Here is a 21,834-nt window from a genome sequence, read left to right as displayed (position 1 = left end):
GTATTTTTCTCTTTGTTTCTGTGTAACTCTGGTCATTACAATGTTAAAACTAATACTGAAGTGTTTCAGTTCTCATCTTGCCTTTAAAAGAATCTTACAAAATAAGATGCAGAAAGATATCATAGACACCTGATGCATGGCAATCTTTTCTCCTACCGTAGTTTGTTGGCATATTTGATTCCAAAAGAGGTTAATGACAGACTTTGGACTTCGTTAAATGTATTCCTTACCCTATTGTTTAAATTTTCCATCCATGTTGAAAAATAAGGAGCTGACCTAACTGTTTTGATAACCTTTAGTCTTACACAGATTTTTCATGTTATACAGTGAAACAGTATTTTGCATATCAGCACTGAGTGCACTTTAAAAAGGACCTCTGTTGAAATAGTTCCAACAGGTCTTCATAGCACCATATAATCTGCTGTTGATTTAACTGCTTAGAATCAGACTCTGTGCCACTGCTTCCACAAAAAAATGATCACATTTTTATTTCCTCCAGCATTCTAAAAGAAAAACCCAAAGAAAAACTAAAAGAAACAGTAAATGTTATCCATCTAAATGTATGTAAACAATTAACTACTAGACACTCCATTTTTCCTTGTTCCAGTTTTGTGAGGCCAATCACTGAATTACTATATGACATGGCACAGCTCAATTCAGCAGCTGAAAAATCTCATGGACACATTGAATGAAAATGCCTCTATCACTGTTCATTGAATTTTGAAAGTCTCTTTTTGTAAGATTTGATGCTGCCACTTTTGTCATAGCTCATTTTTAACTCCTAATAGAGAAAATCAGTGACAAACACAAAAGTCCAAGTGCTGGCAAAGCCACACATAGGACAACACAATAGGGACAGCAAAGGGACAAGGATGCAAGAGGAAACCAAAGTACGCAGAACAAACCAGAAATACACTAAACGCAGAGTATCTTAGCCCTGCAGAAATGTTACATTCTTTCAGTACTTAGATTGATCTGTTTTGAACTGATAGACAATTCAGAATTTATTTGGAATTACAGGAATACACAATGTGTTTGAACAGGAAGGAGATGAACCATCTGTACGCTAACAAATGCTGCCACTGGTTTTTCACACACAGGTAAAGCTGAACGAAGTGTGTCAGAATGGCATTTGGTTGCAATGAAAGCAATGTTGGTACTTCACCATGTTTGGTAACTGTTACTTACAACAAAGTCACTGACCATTTACTCAATGTTGCAAGAGGCTTTGTTTTCCAAATATGAGTTCCAGTAAGCAGAAATACAAATGAGGTCAGTCTGAATTCAGCATGGAGGTTTTTAAACGGCGTATTTCTGAAGGAAGCGGTCAAAGGCGTCATAAATAGCTTGTCTAAAACAAGGAAAATAGAAAACCATTTGTACAATTTGGGAAGGGACAGACATAAGTGGCTAATTTCCATGTATGTACAAAGCCACCAGCACAATTTCAAAACAGCATTCAATAAAAATGTGATATTAGGTAGTCTTTTCTCCCCTATTTATTTCTGGGACCTCTCACTTGAGGCCAGTAATGTGTTTCTGTTCATGAATGAGTGAGATTGTTTCCTGACTTTAATGTGCATGTGTTCATGGATTAGCAGCTTTCTATTCAAACATGTCAGGAAATAGGTCAAAGAGATGCAGAATTTACAGTTTTTGAGCAACTGTCATAAAATAAGGTTCAAGTTTTAAATAGCAATAGCTAGTGGTTAGCATCCCTTGACCTCGTATACTGCTACTCCTTTTTGCTAACACTTCCTAAATGGGATATACTGTCATAAGTAATTCTTTATCTCTGAAAACGAACAGCACAAGTATTTAACTTTCTAAAACTAAGCAACTGCATTTATGTAACTGATTTATGTAACTGTCTTCAGAAAGTGAATGCCTAGACAAGAATTCAAGCAAGTACTAGGCATTTGCAGTCAAATCTGCACAAAGAAAACAGCTGTGCAGTACAACATAAGCAGTCCCTGCCTAAAAAATATTTCCTAGCGTCCAGTGAATGAACTTTTATAGGAAAACTCTTGCCATTGGCTTACTGAACAATACAAGCTATCTTGCACCTCATCTTTGCTCATAAAACAGAAGTGCTGACATTCTCAGCTCAAATAACTTGTTCTTCAAAGCAGTGTTTGGAATTTGTTGATTTGGAGTAACTATAGACTTGCTTTAGAAGAAAAATTATGTCTCTAAATTGGGGTTTCAGGCTCTCAGCTATTTTTAAATGTTCCTGTTCACCTTACCTAAAGAGTCCTTGTTTGAAGAGGTAGGCACTGACATGACCTCCATCCAGATACCTGATTTCACATCCAGGCCAGATTTCCTGAAGACTGCGGACCCCAGTTCGAGGAATATATGCATCCTCCTTAGCTTGTACAACTATGATCAAACTTGGGTCAACTGGAACTGAAGGAAAACAAATTAATTCATCTAAGGTAAGAAATAGCAAAACATCAGCTGACATTTCTGTTGTAAAAATGTTCCCTATTTCTAAAAAATTAAAATGATTCTAAACTTTAATAAAATTGTATTTTCTGAAGCCTACAGCAGAATTTATCTGGTTTTGACATCACAGTAGTAGAGTCATCAGTAGAAATCCCCTTCCCTTTCTTAAAGCAGAAAACTTCAAACAAGTCTTGGAGAAATTGCCTTTCCTCTTATCAACAGAACTCTGCAGCATTCAGGTCAAGTGTCTGAGATCTCTTTTTTTCAGTGAAAAGAAACAGGAAATACCTGAAATTCAATAGAACTGAAGCTACATTTATTTCTTCAAGGAGAGGAAAAAATCCCACCTTTTCATGTAAGAAGTACACAAGTTGACTTTCTTTCCTGTTTTCTATATGATTTGATTACAAAATAAAAATCCCAACATCTTGTGATATATATTTATTACTCATAACTAGAATTGTGCCAGGCAAGGGAATGACACCAAAATGATGCTGAAAACAGAACAGTTCTCTCTTCACAAAGAATGCATGTGGTATGGTAAAGACTGACCAGTCGTTTGACAATAGGTTGTCACAAACAATTTAGATCCTCTCACTTTGTATATACTAGACCAGCTATAGAGGGTATGTAATGTAAAGACAGATTCTAGTCTTCCATTCAGTTTTCCATGACAGCTGAAGGTTAGGCAGATTTTCTGAAGGTCTATTCCAAGGATACCCTGGCAGAGGATGCAATATCTCCCAGAGCATGAAGAGACCTGGGAGACAAATGACACGAAGGACTAGATCTCTTTGACAAGTGCATTAGGATCACAGATCCTCTTAAGTTTCAAGAAAGGTCAATACTTTAGCTAAGTGATACCTGGGTAAGTGTCTACATAAACAAGAGTCTGTACTTAGAATACAGTGTACAGGGTTTATTTTCTCTGTGCTGAAATAACTTCTAAAACATTAAAGAAAGCAGTTCACTGGTATTTGTCACAAAACATGCTTGGATAGCAGCGATGTGGGCCACTGGGCCAAGTCAATAAAGCTATGTTAGTGCAGAAACATTTACCAGTGAAGCACTGAATGGCAGAATGAAAAGATGAGGCTCTGGCCAGCCTGATCTAGTGTGAGGTGTCACTGCCCATGGTAGGGGGGTTGGAACTAGATGATCCTTGTGGTCCCTTCCAACCCTGACTGATTCTATGATTCTATGAGGTGGCACAATGTCTCAGTATCAAGAATGTTTTGACATTCAAAGACAAGTCTGTCAGAAATCTGTCTGAAGCCAAATTATGTTCTAGGACATGTTGAGAGCCCTCTGTGGATATGTGCACCATTGAACTATGTTGTCTGAGTGAACTGGCAGAAAAGCAATTCCAAACCTCTACTCCAGAAAAAAATCTTTCAATCCCGAGGAAGAAATCAGTTGTCTACATTGCCTGCAAGTGAGTCTTTGAAAGAGGTTTGTCCTGGACACCAAGAAATCCATGTTCATCAGATTTAAATGCCAGTGGGCTGTCCCTCTGTATGTCATGCTTGTCTTGGGTAACACTATATTCACCAGACTGCGTTGTCCTAGGAGGACTTCTGTGCATTTTCACTATCACACTTGTCTTAAAAGTATTATTCAAGCTTGGGTCTCAGCTACTTAGGCTACTTTCTAACTCAAGTCAAGATCAGAGTTATACTTTATGAGATTGAAAAAAATCTTATTAGCAGATTAATTACATCTATTTATTATCCTATTATACATTTTGTTCTTTTAAATAATACAAACTTGCACTAACTCACATCTGAAAATATCCATAGCAAAGCAGAGACAAAATGAGCAATGATACCAAAAGGCAACATTTTTATTCACTTTCTCATTAGTTGGCAATTAAGAAGAAAAACAGTTAGGAAATGGAGTGGTAGAGACGCTACTGAAAAACATGTGGGGTATTTTCTTATTTCAGCTAAGGTACCAGGAGGTTTACACAATGGAGAATGAAGAAAATACCTTTCCTTCAATGAAATTTTATCCAATTTTCCAAACTTCACACTAAAACAAATAAACACATACCTGAGAAGTTAGCTACATGGGTACACTCATCCATTACTCCCTTCATGAACCTTAAGGATTCTCTCTGCAAAGTGTCACTCTTTCTTCTTCTATTTATCCAGTGTCCTTGTGGGCTGGTGAAGTTTTTATTGCTATTGCTACTGGTTGAAAACGTTTGATTTATGCACTGCATTTTAGGAGCTTCTTGTATTAAGAGTCTTTCTGATGAGGCACTTAAAGTATTATTTGTGGCAAAGTTGTGAACAGCTTCTTTAGATACAATCTTGTTTGAGCAATCAAGGTCAAACATTCTGGAAGTCACATCCACATCCTCCAAACTGTCCACACTCTCGGGAAAGTTTTTAACAAAGTCTTGTCCCATCTTGAAAGAATCCGTCTAAACAAAGACAACACATCATTTATCAAGGGTTTCTCCCTTAAACCAGTTGGCTAATCTTATCTGTAAGATCAACTCAATATTTAAAAAGAAGAAGAAAGGTTAAGATACAAACAAACATCACTCCTTGCTCACAGTATTTGTTATTTTCAGCCTGCATGTCACTCAGTTAAGTCCTGATCATAATAACCTCTTGATAATTTCATTCTACATTTCTGTCAGCTTAAAAAATGCAGGAAGTACTTAGGTACAACAGCTTATGACACAAATGTTTGGGTTTAATTCTAAATTAAACTCCTATTTTGTAATTGCAGTTGTTTAAGCTTATATTTTTGGGCAATAAACATATGTAACAAGGTCTAATTATTAGGCTCAGAACTGAAAAATCTACCGTTTCAAACTACTAGAAGGACACAAATGGAACATCTTGAAATGTTTTATTTGTCTGCTCTGTTCCTGGAGTGTATTTGATTTAAAAATGGCAAGTGCCTAAGTAATTAACTCTACCTCTGCCCCTCTTCTCCTGATGTCAGTTATTTTAAAAGGACTGCCACAAAGACTCTTAGGAAAAGGGTCATTTATTAGAATTGTTTAAAGACAGTGTTAAAACATGTAAGCAATTCTCAAGAAGCTTTCATTCCAATCTAGAACAGTGATAGGCAACAAAATTCCTCTTGGGAAGAGTCTCTCAACCCTAGTCAAAAAGAGTGAAGAAGAAAGCAAAAAAAAACCCAACATGAAGACAAAATATTTTGTAAGAAATGAGAAGCTAACTACAGAAGTTCTACCTCATGCGTATCTCAACTGCCTGTGCAATGAAAGTCTAAAACTGAGGGAGGGCTGGCACCACACAGAGGAACAAAAATAGAGAGACCTAGCACTCTGAACACACTAGAGAAGTAACTTAATGTTGCTATGCATTAAAAATATTCTGCAGCACTGAGTATTTAGAAGCAATTGCTTCAAAGAGCAATAAATCATGTTTTTATATTTGCACATCAGGCTATTGATTTTCCAGACTATAAAGCCAGTTACTGGGAAATATTACCTTCAATTTCAATGGTTTGATTGAATTAATTTTATGTTGCATTCATTTGGATTAATTTATGTCATCATGGAAAAAAACTTGTAGCAAGGTCTATCCTTAACACAGATCATAAAACCAAAATACTAGCTTCTGCTTTTCAGAAGGTTTTCCTTCAAAGGTTAAATTTATAAAAAGCATAAGAAAACAGACAAATGTGTTTTGGATAACAACTGGCTACTTGTATTGGAAGTAAAAAGAAGCTGCAGTATTTGTTAGATTTGCACATGTAAATATTGGCAAATAGGGAAAGTAAACTATACTTACTCCACAGTATTCCAGCATTTGAATGATTTCTTCTTCATAAACAGTTTGTGTAAAATACTGTTTCTCTAGCTCTCTCCAGTTCACTGCCTTGCTCAACACACCCTGAGATGATAAACACAAGCATCCAGTACACAAGCCCAGAGATCATTCTCAAATAATGATATACAGAAATAAAATTTCTGTTCCTCTCTTGACTCCATTTTCCCCCACAGAATTCTCCTCAAGTTTCCAGCTAACCCTTAGAAACTATTGGAATCGAAGTATAAGCACGTTGTAACACAGGACATGGAAACCCACCTCCCTTTAAAAACCACATACACAAAACCAAAAAGAAAACAAAAAGCAGGCAGAAAACAGTCCTACTCTGGGTTTAGACACATCTAGATGAGGTTAAACCCACGATGGGTATCAAAGACAGTCGAGTTATTCATCTACTCTGGCAGCAGGGTACCCCTGATGACAGTAGCAGCATTATCAGCCCACTATTCGAGCCAGGCTTTGAGCAGAGGCAAGCAGATTTTCATGGCTTGCTTCCTCATCTTCTCACATCCAAACCAAAACTCTAATCACTGTCCCACAAACCAGCCCCAGCCCCTAATTTGGTTCATAACCCACTGAATTAAGTCAGAGCTACCTTCCTTATCATGTGTTGTACATCTGAGCAGGAAGGGTGGGTTTTGCCACTAGTCACTAATAGAGGTTGAAGGGTGATGAAATGCCCTAATTGAAAAGGTGGCCATGGCCAGCCCAAACCTTTTAACTTAAACACTTGATTACCTTCTAGTATATTAACAAAAATGCACGTTAATTACCGTAGTGAAGACTGCAGAAGCTGTTGACCAGGAAAGACAGGGAATCAATGGCAATGGTTTAGGCCAGTTTGTCACTGCCAGTGAAGCCATCTAGAATCAAAGGCACTTAGTACTTATTTTGATACTGAATTAACAATATGGCAAAAAGAACAATCTCACCTTGTTTATAGAGTATGAAACATATGTGCAGTGCCAAAGCAGCTAAGGAATGTGGCACTTGGATATACCTTCACTTATTTAGAAGATATGGCTACTCTTCAGTGATTTCTTCCCAAAATAAGCATTGTTCTGGACAGCATGAATTCCCAGTGAAATATTTATTTTGACCTTTTAGTTGTTTAAAGCCATAAAAAACGTCTATAAAGCCTTTTCATCAAGGTCCTGCAAGCTTAGTTCAAGGCAAAAGGAAGGCAATCTATGAGAAGGACTACTTAAAATTTGTATACTGGGGAAAAATGTGGAGAAGTAATTCTGCACATTAAGCGGATTCTTTTGCTGTCCTTTGAAGTTTAAATTGCTATTTTACATGAGTTCTCAGAACACATTTTTGTGAATATTCTGTATATCACAGAAAAAAAAAGAGCAAAGAAGCTCAACATACAAAGGTCCCCTATGTGGTATGTTTTTGACAGGTTTTATTTCATTGCTCTAAAGAAAAAAAGCAGTGTAAACCCCTTAACACAAAATACCCCATGTCTGTGCCAGGTGTTCTAATGAATGCATTTATACACCTGAACTATTAATAAAAAGTTACAAAAACATCTATGTTCTGACAGCCAGACTTCTTTCTTCTTAGTTCCAGCTCTCCCCATCAGTACAATTGAATTAATGCTCCCTAACTCGTGCTTTAAAGAACATGCTATGGATGATCAACACCAAATATGCTTTATTTCCTGGGTTTTAAATTCTGCCAGAAGTCAATCAGGACTAAGGAAACATGCATTTTCCTGGACTACAAAAAAAAAATATATCTTGCCTCCTTCTATAGCCATGCTGTATATGACCATAGGTATAGGTCACAATTATTCCCATTGCACTTGTTCAGCATCTGAAGTGTCCTGCACAGCTAGGGGTGCATACACTTGTTTGAGAATTCCAATCCAATTTACAAGTAAGACAGGGAACACACATTTAACACTAAAGCTGTTGTTTCAGCAGGATGATGTTTATGTAGATCAAAGGTACTTTGTACATTTAGAGTTACAAAGTTGTGCTTTCGGGGAAAATTGTTTTCCTTTCAATAGACACTACAATTCCCAACGTTCTTTACTTAGCTCCTAATAACAAACCAACAAAGATCAGTAAAACAGAGGTATGTTGTCTTAATAAGCTTTGTACCTCTTTCTCACAGATCAATGATTATGTGGAGTGAGAAAACCAGAAATATTTTAACTGTGTATTAGCCTTTCAAGCATCTTACTAACAAACTGTTGTTTTAGTTCAAATATGTACAGTGTCATACACAAAATGTTATCCAGCCCACCACAGAAATTTTCTCTAATTAGTACCAATGATCCTGGAAATAAAAGTTAAGAACAGAAATAACACTAAAGTCACCTCAAGTATAACATGCCTAGAAGAGGAAACATTTCACACGTTGCATTAAAACACAAAAGCTCAAGCAGGAAAAGTGGAGGCAAAAAAGGAGAATTAGCAATTGATCAGTATACACCTTTCAGAAAATATTTCTCTCCCTGTCCTTGTGGAAAAAAAAAAAACCAACAAAACACACACATATCATTATGTGTGAAGTTTATATTCTTACTAAGCCTGTCAGATGGCTGACATAGGGCTATATGATTTGTCAGTACTTACTGAGGATTACACCAATTCAGCAGCACAGAACATGAGAATTGCCAACAATTTGTTTCTCATGACTCTAAACTTTACTTTGAAGTACTTCTGAGAGGAACACTATAAACCAAATCATTTCTGTATGCCAAACAATCAAATGAGAAGTTAAAACAAAAATTATTGAACAGGAAATAGAAAAGCTTACATGTCCTCCCATGGATATTCCAGTCATCCCTAGTGGTCCATAGCCTTCTCTCTCTAGCCAGTGCAAAAGAGCTGCAGATTCTAGAACAAGAGCTCCTCCCATCACAAACAGGTCCGAGACATTTTTTAAACATGACCGTCTTTTCTCCCCGGAAAATGAAAATATAGAATTTATTTTCTAAGATTAGATTTTAACAGTTCTTATCATTCTATACATACTTTTATACAAAGCCTATGAGAACCACAGAGAATTTTGGAGCTGAAATGTCCTGTTAATCCAACAGGAGAATAGAGCAAGTCCAGATTCTCTGGCAGTTGTATTTTTTCATCTAAATGAGGACTAGAAATAGACACCTGCTAAGCAATAAGGTAGTATCACTAACAGTCTGGTCTTTTAGAGCCAGATACTACCAACACTAGAATCTCATTAGTAGTAATCTTCTGCCCTGTGAAGTTTTAACAGATTTTTTAGAAATGCTACAGTCCTAGACAGATGCTATTTGCAGAAACAATCCTTTTTTCCTTGTTTTCTTATTTACCTGTTTTACATCATTGAAAAATTGCACACAACATTTGAAGAGCAATCAGTATGTCAGCTTTGGAAGCATTCAGCAGTGTCACTGTGAGACTGAAATTGTAAAGTGGGAAATTTGTCACGGTACTGAGAAATTCATAGAGTGTACTACAAAGCATTAAAACACAGAAGAAATAATAGTAATTTTTTAAAAGTTGAAAGCTATTTGGCTGAACCATCAGGAGTCTAAAAAGCAGGGGGGAAAAAAGGGAAAGTATTTTACAGAGTAATTAATACACCCATAATTCATGGGACTGTGTGTTTTCAGTATCACAGTCAGGTTACCACAGGCTACAGACCTCTTGTGCCAGTGCAGAGTCCCATTTGAAACACTTTGAAGCACAAGGACAAAGCTTACTGTGCATGTCCCAGAAGAAATGAACAGAGCTGCTGCAGATCAGTATTTATAGGATAATGGAATTCTTTCCTACAGCTCTGTTATGAGATTCCTCGGGCCTCTTCGGCTGCTGTATTTGTTAAACACTGGTACTAGCACATGAACTAAAACCATTGCTGCTGGTTTGTAACCTTGTGTTGAGGAGTGACAATTACTGGTTGGGGTATGAGAGTTTTAAAGAACACTTCTCTATAGCATGCAGCTACTCAGCTGTCAAGCCAGGCAACTGAAAACAGAATTAGAAACACCCGTGCCAAAATATTTAATTTATTCTTCTGCACTGGATCCTCAATAACTGGAAAAAAAAAAGAAACCACCAATGGATGTATTCCAGCAGAGACTCACTCATATAGTTTTGCATAACCTACATTTCTAAATGCAATTTTAAAAAATATTTATCTAAGCAGTTTTCCTATCAACCCCAATTTTACAACAATTACCTTAGCTGGTAAATGTAATTCACTTTCTTCAAAAACATGGCTCTTAGATCAAAATAAATAAGCATAATAAATTCAGCATCTATTCTGAAAAAAAAAGAAGCTATTTTTTAATTACATTTCCTTTAGAGTAATTTTTTTAATGTTTTTGCATTTAGGAAATCCAGTGCTGAAATTTAAATAAAATCTAGAAGATCTAATAAATACAGAATAGAATGGACAAAGTAATCATCTGCTATGTATCTTCTACTCATGTGAAATGTCCAAGATAGAATTAAAAACTATTAAAATACCAACTCATATTTGGACTTTAAGAAATACTGGTAGGCTAAAACCACAGCTTTGCCTCAGACTCGTATCCTATTGAAGTTTCTGTTTATACTCCAGTGGTTCAGAAAATGTGAAGTGTAAAAAAAGCCAGGACTGGCTAATTAGGCTTCCAAATTTTTGAAACCTGAGCAATTCCTATAAAATACTGAATACTGGATAGTTTCCACTGATTAACAAAAATCACCACTAAATTTACTTAGCTGTCTGACTCTGCTCCTCTTAAAACACATTGGAAAAGCAAAATCTTAGCAAATATAACAGGAAAGTATGCTATCTGAGCAAAGATCATTCACAGCTGACAGAAATACATTTGCAGCATTTTACATGCAGTTGTAAAATCAGGAAAATAATCTGATACTGCCTTGCACTCACACTCATCTCACTCTATATTGCAAGCTCCTGTGTAAGGTTTCCTGATGACTGTGCTCTCAACACAAAAAATGACAAAGCAGCCTAGCAAATGGTAGACAATTTGACATTAGCAGGTTACAAGTGGTCCATGCTTGAGGATTTTTTTCTTTTTAATTAACTATCAAATCTTATGCTACTTTGAGCTTCCTGGGGGAAAAAAAAAAAGAGAAGTAGTGTTTTGAAAAAAAAGAGTATTCATGAATGTAACAGTGATACTTACAATTGATCCTTAGGTTTTCTACAGCCATGTAGGACACTCAAGTTAAAGAAAGTAAAAAAAAAATCCTATATAAAAACTGGTAATTCAAATATAAATAAAGTAAAATAAATCACAAACATAAAAGCACATTAATTCAAATATTACACTTCATTTTCAAAAGTTTAACTGGAACTAAAGCTAAATGAAGTTTGACTTACGTAGTCTGCAGTGTAAGATTTTATTTTTGTCAGGTATGTGGGTAGGAAAAAATTGTAACCAGAGATTCCATTTAATCAAACAGGGTAATAATGTTATAGAAGTTACTAATGAATTGATGACAGGACAGAATGTAATTTCTTTTTAAAAAAACTGATCTTAAAAGTTTCTCAAAGGTAGCTGAGGTACCAAAGGGTTGCCCTATTTGAGAATGGAAAGCAGGAGAGTAAATTTTGTTGTCTGTCATTAATACATTCAGAAGTCACACTGTATGCCATTGAATGAATGAAGAGTTTTCAGTCTGACGTGGCTACAGGAATCATATCAGTACTTTGATCAGTACAGAGTTGCATCAGAGCTTTTACTCTAATGGTTACAGTGAGAAGCTGTAGAAGACATTTTCAAAACAACCAGAAAGGCAATACTTGGTGTAAAAGGAGCACAGCTGTGTGCTGCACCATGTTTTACACAACAGTCCCACTTTGCTTCTATCCACTGAAAAGTCCAATGGGAATTAATCCACGAAGCAGGAATTACACCGGTATGAACGGTCTACCACCTTCTAGAGAGAATACTGGGAATAAGAATTTTGCTTTCCACAGAAGGATATAGTAAGGATTTTCTAGCAACAGGGATGCCATGCAGGCTTCTTTTATCATTGGGCGTGCCATTAACGTGCGTCTCCTCCAGAAGTGCTAGAGATAAGATGTAGAAAAACACAGTAAGATAAAATCTGATTCTTTAATTTCTTGATAACAAACAATTTTATATTTTACATACTCACATGATCTCCAGTGCCTGCTAAATGAATGCACACAGGTCTGTGCTTGCCGTTCCATCTTCTGGGTATGATGAACTGAAATCTATGAGAAACAAACACCTATTTTAACACAGTAAGTACAACTTCTACAAGCTGTGCCAGAGAAACCAATCTAAGAAAAAAGAAAAAGACAGAATAAAGTATTTTCGTAACCCACACAGGCTAACTGCCAGCAATTCAGCAATACTGTTTTACATAAACACATCCAGCAAAGAGAGGAATCCAAAAGTAGGACAGAATACAAGCCAAGCAGGAAAAGGAGCCAAGATGAAGATCATGTTCCTAAAAAAGACCACTACTTCATCATCACAATTTAGATTTTGCAGAGTGGAGAAATGGAAGTTCTGATGAAGAACAGGCTAAACAAGTAAAACTAGCTTTCCTAGGCACCACTGCTACTTTTCTCCTGAGGGCACAACAGCTGAAACTGAAGATTAGGATGAGCAATTTTTTTTTTTTTTTGGTTAAAAATTCAAAACCTCAACATAGTTTCATACAAATCATGAAAGTATTCTATAAAACCAACAGAAACCACTTAATGTCTTCAGCTGCTACTCAAGTAATTTACAGTCCAACTCGTGAAGAAAAAAAACCTCACGTGTGAGGCACTAATATTTTTCCCCACAAGATGGAGCACAACAATGCTATACCGGGAAAGAAAAATATTCACACAAGATGTTAAGGGAGATTTGTAGCGCGTTTCCAAACTGTAACTATACTGACCAATGTAACAATTGGTGTAACTGGACTACAAGCTGTAACAGAACACAGGTAAGGAAACAATCAGTATATTCTGTTCTCCAATGTTGTACTGGTTCTCTAACTAGTGAAGGGGTGAAAGAGAACGGATACTTTGACTATCAAATCTTTCCAGACATCCTTTAGTGTTATATGTTTAAATACACATAAATACATCAAGAAGTAACATTGATAAAATTGGCAATGCCAACATCAACCTAAGCTGACAACATTTTGTGATTAATTTTTACGTTATTAAACAAAGCTTGGGAGGGGGGGGGGGATCCATCATGGAAGTTTAGTTCTAAAATAAAAGCAGCAAGAAATTAAATTGTCTTTTCAATGGACTCCTCAACTGGGGATGTTTCTTTTGGCCTGCCAATAAGAAAGGCACCAAATTTTGTTGCTACAATTAAATCAACTCACTACTTCAGTACTTATCCAATATTTTTGTATTCAATGTAAATGGAAGGCTGGAATGGTTCCTTCAAATACCATATCACATGCTACTTTCATATACACAGCTTCTCTTGCTGTGTACAAAACAAACCACTACTGTCCTGGCTACTATATCTTTCATTTCCAGCATCCTGCTCATTTGAGAAAAAAAAAAATACATTTAAACCAAATAAAACTACTTATAGATCATTCATCTCTGCAGTGGCAGTTTCAGAAAGGAAATACCACTTGGTTTCTCTTACCTTGCTACAAGCGATTCAACTGGCAGGATACCTGGGACACAATGAGCCAACGGGGAAAGGAAGTGGCCCTCAAGGATTTTACAGTCAGATTGCTGCTCAACCTACAGTAAGAATAGGATGACAGCAGTGTATTTCGTTATCAGTGCTCTGAAAGCCAGTCTCTTGAAGAATTTGTCATAGGATAAAAATGTACTCAAAAAGTCTCCAAAGCAGAAGTCCATGTTAAATAGAGGGATACACATCATCAGCATAGTTAAAACATTTGTTTCACGTTTTGCTTTTATTAAATGACCTGCTAATGGAATCAAAGTGTAACACTGTCCCATTTTAAATAATTTCCGTAACACATGGCAGGTTTTGAGCATTTTTAAGCCTTTTTTAAGCCATTCTTTTAGACCTGACATCCCACTCCCCAACTATCATATTACTGGGGAAAAAATACACCAGTATCTGTGCAGCTACTGCTTCCTTCTGTTTCCTTTCATTCTCCATTAGCAGCCAAAATTACTATTCATGTGCCCATCTCTGCCAACCACTTCATACTTTTGCCATTGCCTCCTAATTCTATCCCACAGCAGCTGAATTAAAAAAAAAAAAATCAAACCAGCAAACTGTTCTTTAGCTTGCCACAGAACTGACCACCACTCTTCATTTCTGACTGAATATTCACACCTACTAGATTGAAGTCTTCAGGCCAAGGATTACTTTTACTTGCACACCCCACTTGGAACCACAGACTCTCCTTTTTCCAGTCAGGAGCATCTGAAAACTCACACTACATTGATTTCTTCTGCCTCTACAGCCTTACTTCCTCTTCTCTCACAGACAAATTCTAACATCCTTGTCTTGATACAGAGCAACTAGGAACACCAGCAACGTCAGCTAATGCCACCTGTTAGAAAACTGGTGATCAGCAAACGCTGAGTATTGTCAGAGGTGTGTTCAGCACCCTGTCTCTATGTACTCCCCAATTCCAATCCTCAGTTGCCAACCCCAGCAGCAAATCTTGCTGTGATGTCAGACATCAGGAAAATGGAGAATTACATTACAGCACAATTTAATTCTTCTATCCTATAAAAGCAGCCTGCTAAGTACCAAGTTGACCACCTTCACCTACCATCAGGAAAGTATACTTAGTTAACTGCATCATCTCTTAAGTACCTTGTCAATGAACACTGGGTAGTCTTTGGAAACCAGCGTCTGGCATTTTTCCCTGTTTCCAATAATCTTTCTGAATTCAAATATTCTGTTGAAAGGAAACAAGTAGAGAAGATTCAACTTTTAATCTAAAAAAAAAAAAAGAGAAGACTTTATATACGTATGAAATTTCAGGAACTGAAGTAAGCCACAAAGTAAATGAAAGTTATGAAGCCATCTTTGTATTTACAGATTAACCAGACTACTAGGAGAATATTTTTTTTAAGAAAAAAGCTACTAGCAGCACTTAGGGAAGTCCAGGAATGACACAAACCGAAGGGTGAGGTTGACTACTGGAGGGCAGTGCTACCATTCATAGTGACCTGGGTATGCTTGAGCAACAGGTCAGCAAATACCCAAGCTCAACAATAAAACTGCAAAATCTTGTACCTAGGACAGCAGAGCCCCATGCAATAAGGCGGGCTGGAACCTCCCAGTTAAGTAGCAGCCTTGCAGGAAATGGCATGGAGTTTCTGGTGGACAGCAAACTGGAGTTAGCAATATATTCTTGCAGCTCGGAAGACCAGTTGCACACCCTCTGCATTTTGAATGAGGTCAAGGGAAAGGAATGTGAAGTGCCTAGGAAGGCACTAGAAGGCTAAACCTAGATGCTTGCTTCTGACACTTAACTGGGCTGCAGAATCTTAACAGAGGAAAGGAAACAAGACTCTCCAGAGAGGTATTCAGTAAGAGGACAACAAGTAATGGTTATCTGTTGCAAAGTAAGAAATTTCCATTGGAACACAGTGAAAGGTTTTTTTTAACAGCGGTAATGATTAACCACCAGAAAAAATTCTCCAGGGGAATCACTAATAATCTCCATCCCTAAAGGACTTTCAAACTCAAATGCATGAAGTGCCAAGTGATTTGAATCAATTAAGAAGTCAGCTTTGTTTTGAACAGGGATTTGGACTAGATGCCATCAAGATGGCCTTCTCAACCTTAAATACCCTGTGCTAAGAATAACTTGCTTATTCTTATGGTTTCCTGACCAACTAAACCAGCAGACTTGGGGGGAAAGTACAAAACAGCACTATAACAGGAATGACCTGTTCACCTTCCCAACACCAGAGAAAAAAACAAACCAAAAGGACAGGAAGAAAACACAGTCTAACCTCATATCAAAAACAGTTCTACTACATAGCCTTTGATGTGCACAGCAAGAGTATTAAGTATTTCTGAGAAAATAAATAAAGGAATGAGAAATTAGTCTGAAGGGTAAGCTAAATGAAGAGATGCTTTGCTTGACAGGAAAACCTCCAATAATACTGCATTTATGTACTTCCTTTGTAGTTAGGAATCATGAAGGCTAAATCTGGCATGTGTTGAGGAATTTCAACCCTTGCTAGTGAGTTGAGGCTAAAGCATTAGGATATCAACAGTCATCACATTGAGGGTGTGCAGATAAAACTTAGATGTCATCTAGGCAGACAAGTGTGTAATATCAGTCATCTCAGTTAATCCTTCAAGTGTAAAAAACGCACTTTTAATGTGATTCCTTTTAATGGAGCTTCACAGTGACAAGTTGAAAAACAAACAAAACAGATGATGCTGACACTGTTTCTGGTATGACAGGGCATATACACTAAGCAGTGGTACTCCTTCCCCTCACTAGCCCCTGTGAGGAGTCAGGATCATTTTTCCTTTTTCATCCAGGTGAAGACAGACTGCTGGGGAACAGCTCTTCTTCCCCTTAAAAGGCAACGGAGAAAACAAATTCTTCTTCCACTTTCAGATGAGCAAGCCTCATGTTTCTCCCACAGCTTTTGAGCTCCTGTGAGAGGATTTCTTCCCAGCTATGAAAAAGGAAGAGCCACACCTGCTACCATTATTACTACCCACAGCGCTTCTTTATGGCTGTTTGACATTAGTGGGATTATAAACCCCACACAAGAAGTTAAAACCTTGCCTAGTATTGCAGCAGTTAGCAGAAATAGTGAGAAGCTCCCCAGCAGCAGTTTTGTTGTGGGGACATGGGGATGGGGCAGTGAAACTTGACCATGTCTTGCCAAGAACTTAATATATTGTTTCTACGAGCAGGTTTTGGGAATATAAAAATGTCCCTTTTCAGATATACAGACAGGTAACAGAACACAGAAACGCTGCAACCAGAAGAAAACCCCAACAAAAGTAAACTAACGCTTTAAAAATTCAACATTCTCATTTTGCAACAACTCCGCTACTTAAGAGGAAAACTCTCCAAAAAAAAATATGCAAAGCAATTCAAGTGCCACCTCAAAAGGAGATGTTTCACTTGGACTTAAATAGAAAAAACAACCCCCAACATGACTCCACTGCTATCCAGGGTGACTAAGATTTTATTTCAGTATTAAAACATTTCTTTATTAATTTTCAAACACATAACTTAAGAGCAGATTTATCGTTTCCTATTCAAACACCACATGATGCAGAATATATACACTCAGTCAATTTTTAAACTTAAGAAATGCAAGAGCTCAACTTCCAGGTGTTAATAATAACTAATAACAGTCAAAATATTTTAAAATTAAGAAGTATTAGCATTTCTTTCCTAATTTTTAAGATTTCTAAAAAGAATGAGTTTACTACTTTGGGCTATGAAACTTCTGATTACATCTTACACTTTCTAAGCTCATTATTATTAAGAGTTACAAAAAGCCAGGAAAATCCTCTTTAAACAGAACAATTCCTCTGAAAAATTCAGCAAGTTATGTTTTTAAAACACACTTTCAAAGATGCTGCTTGAAGTATGTTATCATATATGCGTAAGTGGAAAATGTAGACACAAGTTGTCTTAGGAAGAGCCTCTCTAAGCAAAAACATTGAGGAAACCCCTTTAAGACTTCTTTTAAATCCAATTTCTCTCCTGATACAGAAACACATGACTTCATGAACAAAACATATTTTGGCACATTTGGGTATTTTTACATACAGGATAGTAACAACTGTTGGTACTTCAAGGGTTGGGTTTTTTCCTTTCGAGTACAGTTTGTGTTGTTACTTTTTAACAAATCACCTTTTCAGATCCTCTGGCTTTCCCCATCCTCTGATGAAAAGTTTAGTGAGGAGCAGCTTTCTGTATAAGACATCTAATTTACTTACACCCATTAGCAACAAAATGACATCTAGAAAAAAAAAAAAAAAAAGAGGTGAAAACAATGCAGTTAAAGGGGTTAACTTGAAAGGCAAGTTCATCAATTGTAACACAAAGTAGGCTCCTATTCTGGTATCCCTAAGCCAGAAAGCCAGATGATTTTATTCCAAAGAAGCTAACCTTGACATTCAGGTCAGTTCTCCCTGTTTTAAACAAAATACAAAGGTAGTTAACACAAACTCCAGCTTTTTTGGGAGAACAGAATTTAGGAGCAGGAATTTAACATGCCCAATACAGCCAGAGCTTAATTGCATAACTAATGACAAGCCAACTCAAGAGGCATAAAACTACATATTCTTGGACTTGAATGGGTAAAACAAAGTGGCATTGATCTTTGTCCTCTCAATATAATTGTGATGGCAAAAACTTTTCAGTCAAGGAAAGACTGAAACAATACATAGACATCCAGAAAATTAGATCTTTAACTACACAATTATTTCCTCATAAAAGAGAAAGAAAGAAAAGTTGCTTCAGTCACTGATGAAGAGAAAGCTTATTTTTGTAAGCCTGCCCTTCAATGGTATGCTGATCCTAACCGTTTTTTTAATCCATTCCTTTCTAATTTGACCCAACTCATTTCTTATGGCTTTGAAAATGATGCTCCTACTCCCTTCAGGGAAGAAATTTTTTGCCATAAAAATCCTTACCAGTGTAATTTCTCTTTCAGCAAATACACTAGCTCAAACATAACAAAAGCAAGCTTTTAGGCAAGCAGAGTACTATTTTCAAAGCAATACTTACTGAAGTGAGCAGTGAGCCACTGCTGTGCTCTTCCAAGCAGGAAGAAAAAAAAAAAAAAAAAGTAGTAACTCAAATCTGGTTTCTCAGTCAGCAGGTCAGCAGATTATTCAGGTTAAAAAAAAAGTCCAGGATCTGCGTACACCTAAGAAAACAATAGATTTAATAACCAATTATTTGGTTAGGAAGTTAGCTTTCATTACTTTCTAGTGTTTCCAGATGTTTCCAAAATGGTCTAAGTAACTTCATCACACTCCAAAATAGTTGCAGTGAAACCTCTATAGGACACAGGGGAAGTTTCCAGCAGCTTCTCATAGAAGCCACCTCTGTAGCCCCCCAACTACCCAAACCTTGCTACACAAACCCAATACAACATTATTTAAGTCATGGATTTTGAGTGGAGCTTTTCAGTTTGTTTGTTCTTTATTTATTTTAATCCAAAATTAATTTATTCTGCCACATTTTAATATGGTCATTCTTAAAATAAACTTGTCTGACTATAACAACTTAAAACTATGATCAGATCAATAAATACATTCCTTTTCACTTCTAAAAAGTCAGTACTTAAGAATCAATATACAGAAAGAAAGAAAAAACGCTTGAAAACCTTTAATACCTAGAGTAAGTTAGTATCAACACAGAAATTATAGACAACTTAAGGCACTTCAACACTAGAACAAGCATCCTAGAAAGCCACAATGGTTCTACATTCAGCCACTACAGTGCAAAAATAAACACCTGACATGACCAGAAAGGCAGAGTGAGGCCTTCTATTTTAACACAGTAGAAACCATTAGTTTCTGCTCCCCCAGTTCCAAGCTTTTCTGATCCACACCTGCTTGCTCTACTAGAATCACAACCTCCGCGTAAGTCTTTTCCTTGTCCACTCCGGAGTTATCCCACTGGCCGCATGTGCTGCTGGGGTGTCAGAGGAGAAGTGTTTCCCAGCCTCTGCAATGTTTGTCCCTCCTCTGGTGCAGGGGGACAGCTTGGTATTTTCCTGTTCTTAGAAGTGAACCGGATAGTGGGGACAGGGACAGCAATGCAGAGTGGACCCTCGGTGTGGCTGAGGAGGCAGTTCAGAGTGAGTAGACACCAGAGTTAAATCTACGGTATGTAAAATATACTAAAACTAGATCTACACTCTTATTGTCAGGCTGCTTACCAGTAATTATGAAAAGAATGCTTAATGACTGTTTTGCTGCCTAACAAAAGAGCCTTGCATGTTTTGGTTGCTGTTTTGGTGAGGTTTTTTTTATTTGTTTGTTTTAGTTTTGTTTTCGAACACTGTACAAAATGAAAGTCAAATAGGAAAGAAAACATGAAGACATAGATTTTGCTGTGAGTCTGAAAGCCAGCATGATGAGCTCCCTTTGTTGCACCAAGCAAGTGCCAACACAAGTTTCCAGACAAGTACATTACATTTAAATGCACCATTGATTGAGGTGAAAGGGTTGTCTCATCTTGTATTCTATTTCATTGACTGAATAAGAACTCTAACATAACTCAAGATATTTCAATTAATCAGATTTGAGATTAAACCACTACGGGAAAGAGTACAGGAAATACTAAAACAAACAAAATATTCTGAGTATGTGAAGCATGTTGTAGAGAACTTCTCAGAAATATTGCTGAGATAAAATAGGGGTCATCTTCCCTTTTTGTTTATCTTAGTAACAGAAGGGCTGGACATGCTTCTGTCACTGCCCATCAATGCCTACACGGAAACTGCCAATACTTTTACTGTCAGAAAAGGTAAATCCAGCTGCTGGAGCCTGAAGTTTCACAACTTGACAGTAGAAGTACAGAGTGTATTTTAGCAGTAAGACTTTGAAGCTGAGCAAAGAATCAGTAGAGCCTGCTTTGGAATGCAAATGCATTTCTACCATTTGACACCACACACAGGACATCACAGCCCCTTTGTAATGCAGGACAGCTGGTAGCAGTGACCCCACAAAGACACTGCTTAACTGTATAACCCACGAAGCAGTACCTGTGTTATGAATATTCAAAGAGAATATTACTAACATAGTAAGCTTTACATAATTGTAACAAATATAAAGGCACATTAAGAAGTGATCCGCTAAAAATCTTTACATTTTAAAACAGTATTTTCCAGAGAAGGCAAGGACACTTAGAGATAAATTACAAGTAGATTCTTACTCCAGGCAGAGAACCATCATACTGCCTACCTTTCTAGTGCATACCCTTCATAGAAACAGTCACAAAAATCCATCCAGAATCCTACAGAAAGGTCTGCTATTCCTTTTTAACCAGTGCATGCAACTGCGGTTACAAGAAAAACACCACTGGTAACTACAGACTTCATTAAAGGCCCAGACTACTGCTTCTATAGATGAATATGAAACAGCTAACTTGCTGTTTTAGTTCAGATTCTCACTTGCTCAAATTCTTGCTTTTAGCTAAGCTCTGCTTGAACCAGTTGATTTGCCAATTTGCTGGTATCAGTATCTGCTGCACTAGCTGATTTGCTAATCTGCTATTACCACCAAGAACTCAACCCGAAAGGCTGACTCCTTAATTTCCCTGCATTTTTTTTTTAATCTCCCTTCCAATTAATGTAAGAATAAGCCTTTTTCCCCCTCCAATAGAAGACGTTTTAAAACACCAAAACAAAACAAAAGGAGCCACAAGCCATAAACAAGCCCCACAACAGCTCCATACACAGAGGAGCCTGCAGATAAACAAAGGGGCCTAAGCCAGCAGCGGCCTCCGAGCAGCTCCCCAACGCTGCCCACCTACCTCTTCTCTACTCCTTATCTCCGGTTATCAGCGGGCGGGGAGCCAAGCCCGAACCCGTGCGGGGTTCAAAGTGCAGGGCTGGACAGACGGTGCCTTGCCGACCCAAACCGCAGGTCGCCCCCTTAATCTCAAGCGTTGCTTGC

At 37.3% G+C, this 21,834-nt stretch overlaps 1 protein-coding gene across 1 annotated transcript; it reads right to left on the bottom strand.

The window, feature by feature from the left end:
• Window positions 1-1,241: 1,241 nt before the first annotated feature.
• On the bottom strand, window positions 1,242-19,050 carry ABHD18 (abhydrolase domain containing 18). The gene is made up of 13 exons (XM_054392272.1): window positions 18,932-19,050; window positions 18,053-18,161; window positions 15,022-15,106; window positions 13,861-13,961; window positions 12,386-12,464; window positions 12,212-12,296; window positions 11,407-11,434; window positions 9,039-9,177; window positions 7,040-7,129; window positions 6,228-6,329; window positions 4,501-4,876; window positions 2,247-2,409; window positions 1,242-1,351 (listed from the first exon to the last, which is right to left on the bottom strand). The coding sequence occupies exons 2-13, from the start codon at window positions 18,142-18,144 to the stop codon at window positions 1,300-1,302; spliced, it is 1,392 nt and encodes a 463-aa protein (XP_054248247.1). The 5' UTR covers window positions 18,145-18,161; window positions 18,932-19,050; the 3' UTR covers window positions 1,242-1,299.
• Window positions 19,051-21,834: the final 2,784 nt, after the last annotated feature.

The sequence above is a fragment of the Indicator indicator genome, chromosome 25 (genome assembly GCF_027791375.1).
Source record: "Indicator indicator isolate 239-I01 chromosome 25, UM_Iind_1.1, whole genome shotgun sequence".
NCBI lineage: Eukaryota > Metazoa > Chordata > Aves > Piciformes > Indicatoridae > Indicator > Indicator indicator.
Note: the sequence above shows the minus strand (reverse complement) of the source record. Positions and strands in the feature narration are given on the sequence as shown.

Bases quoted from the DNA above. Each gene is read 5' to 3' on its own strand.
- ABHD18 (XM_054392272.1), bottom strand. From the start codon at position 18,144: ATGGGTGTAAGTAAATTAGATGTCTTATACAGAAAGCTGCTCCTCACT. The intron at 12,465-13,860 runs GTAAGAGAAACC...TGTTTCTCATAG, and splicing joins GTTGAATCGCTTGTAGCAAG to ATTTCAGTTCATCATACCCA. The intron at 6,330-7,039 runs GTAATTAACGTG...TTATCATCTCAG, and splicing joins CTTCTGCAGTCTTCACTACG to GGTGTGTTGAGCAAGGCAGT.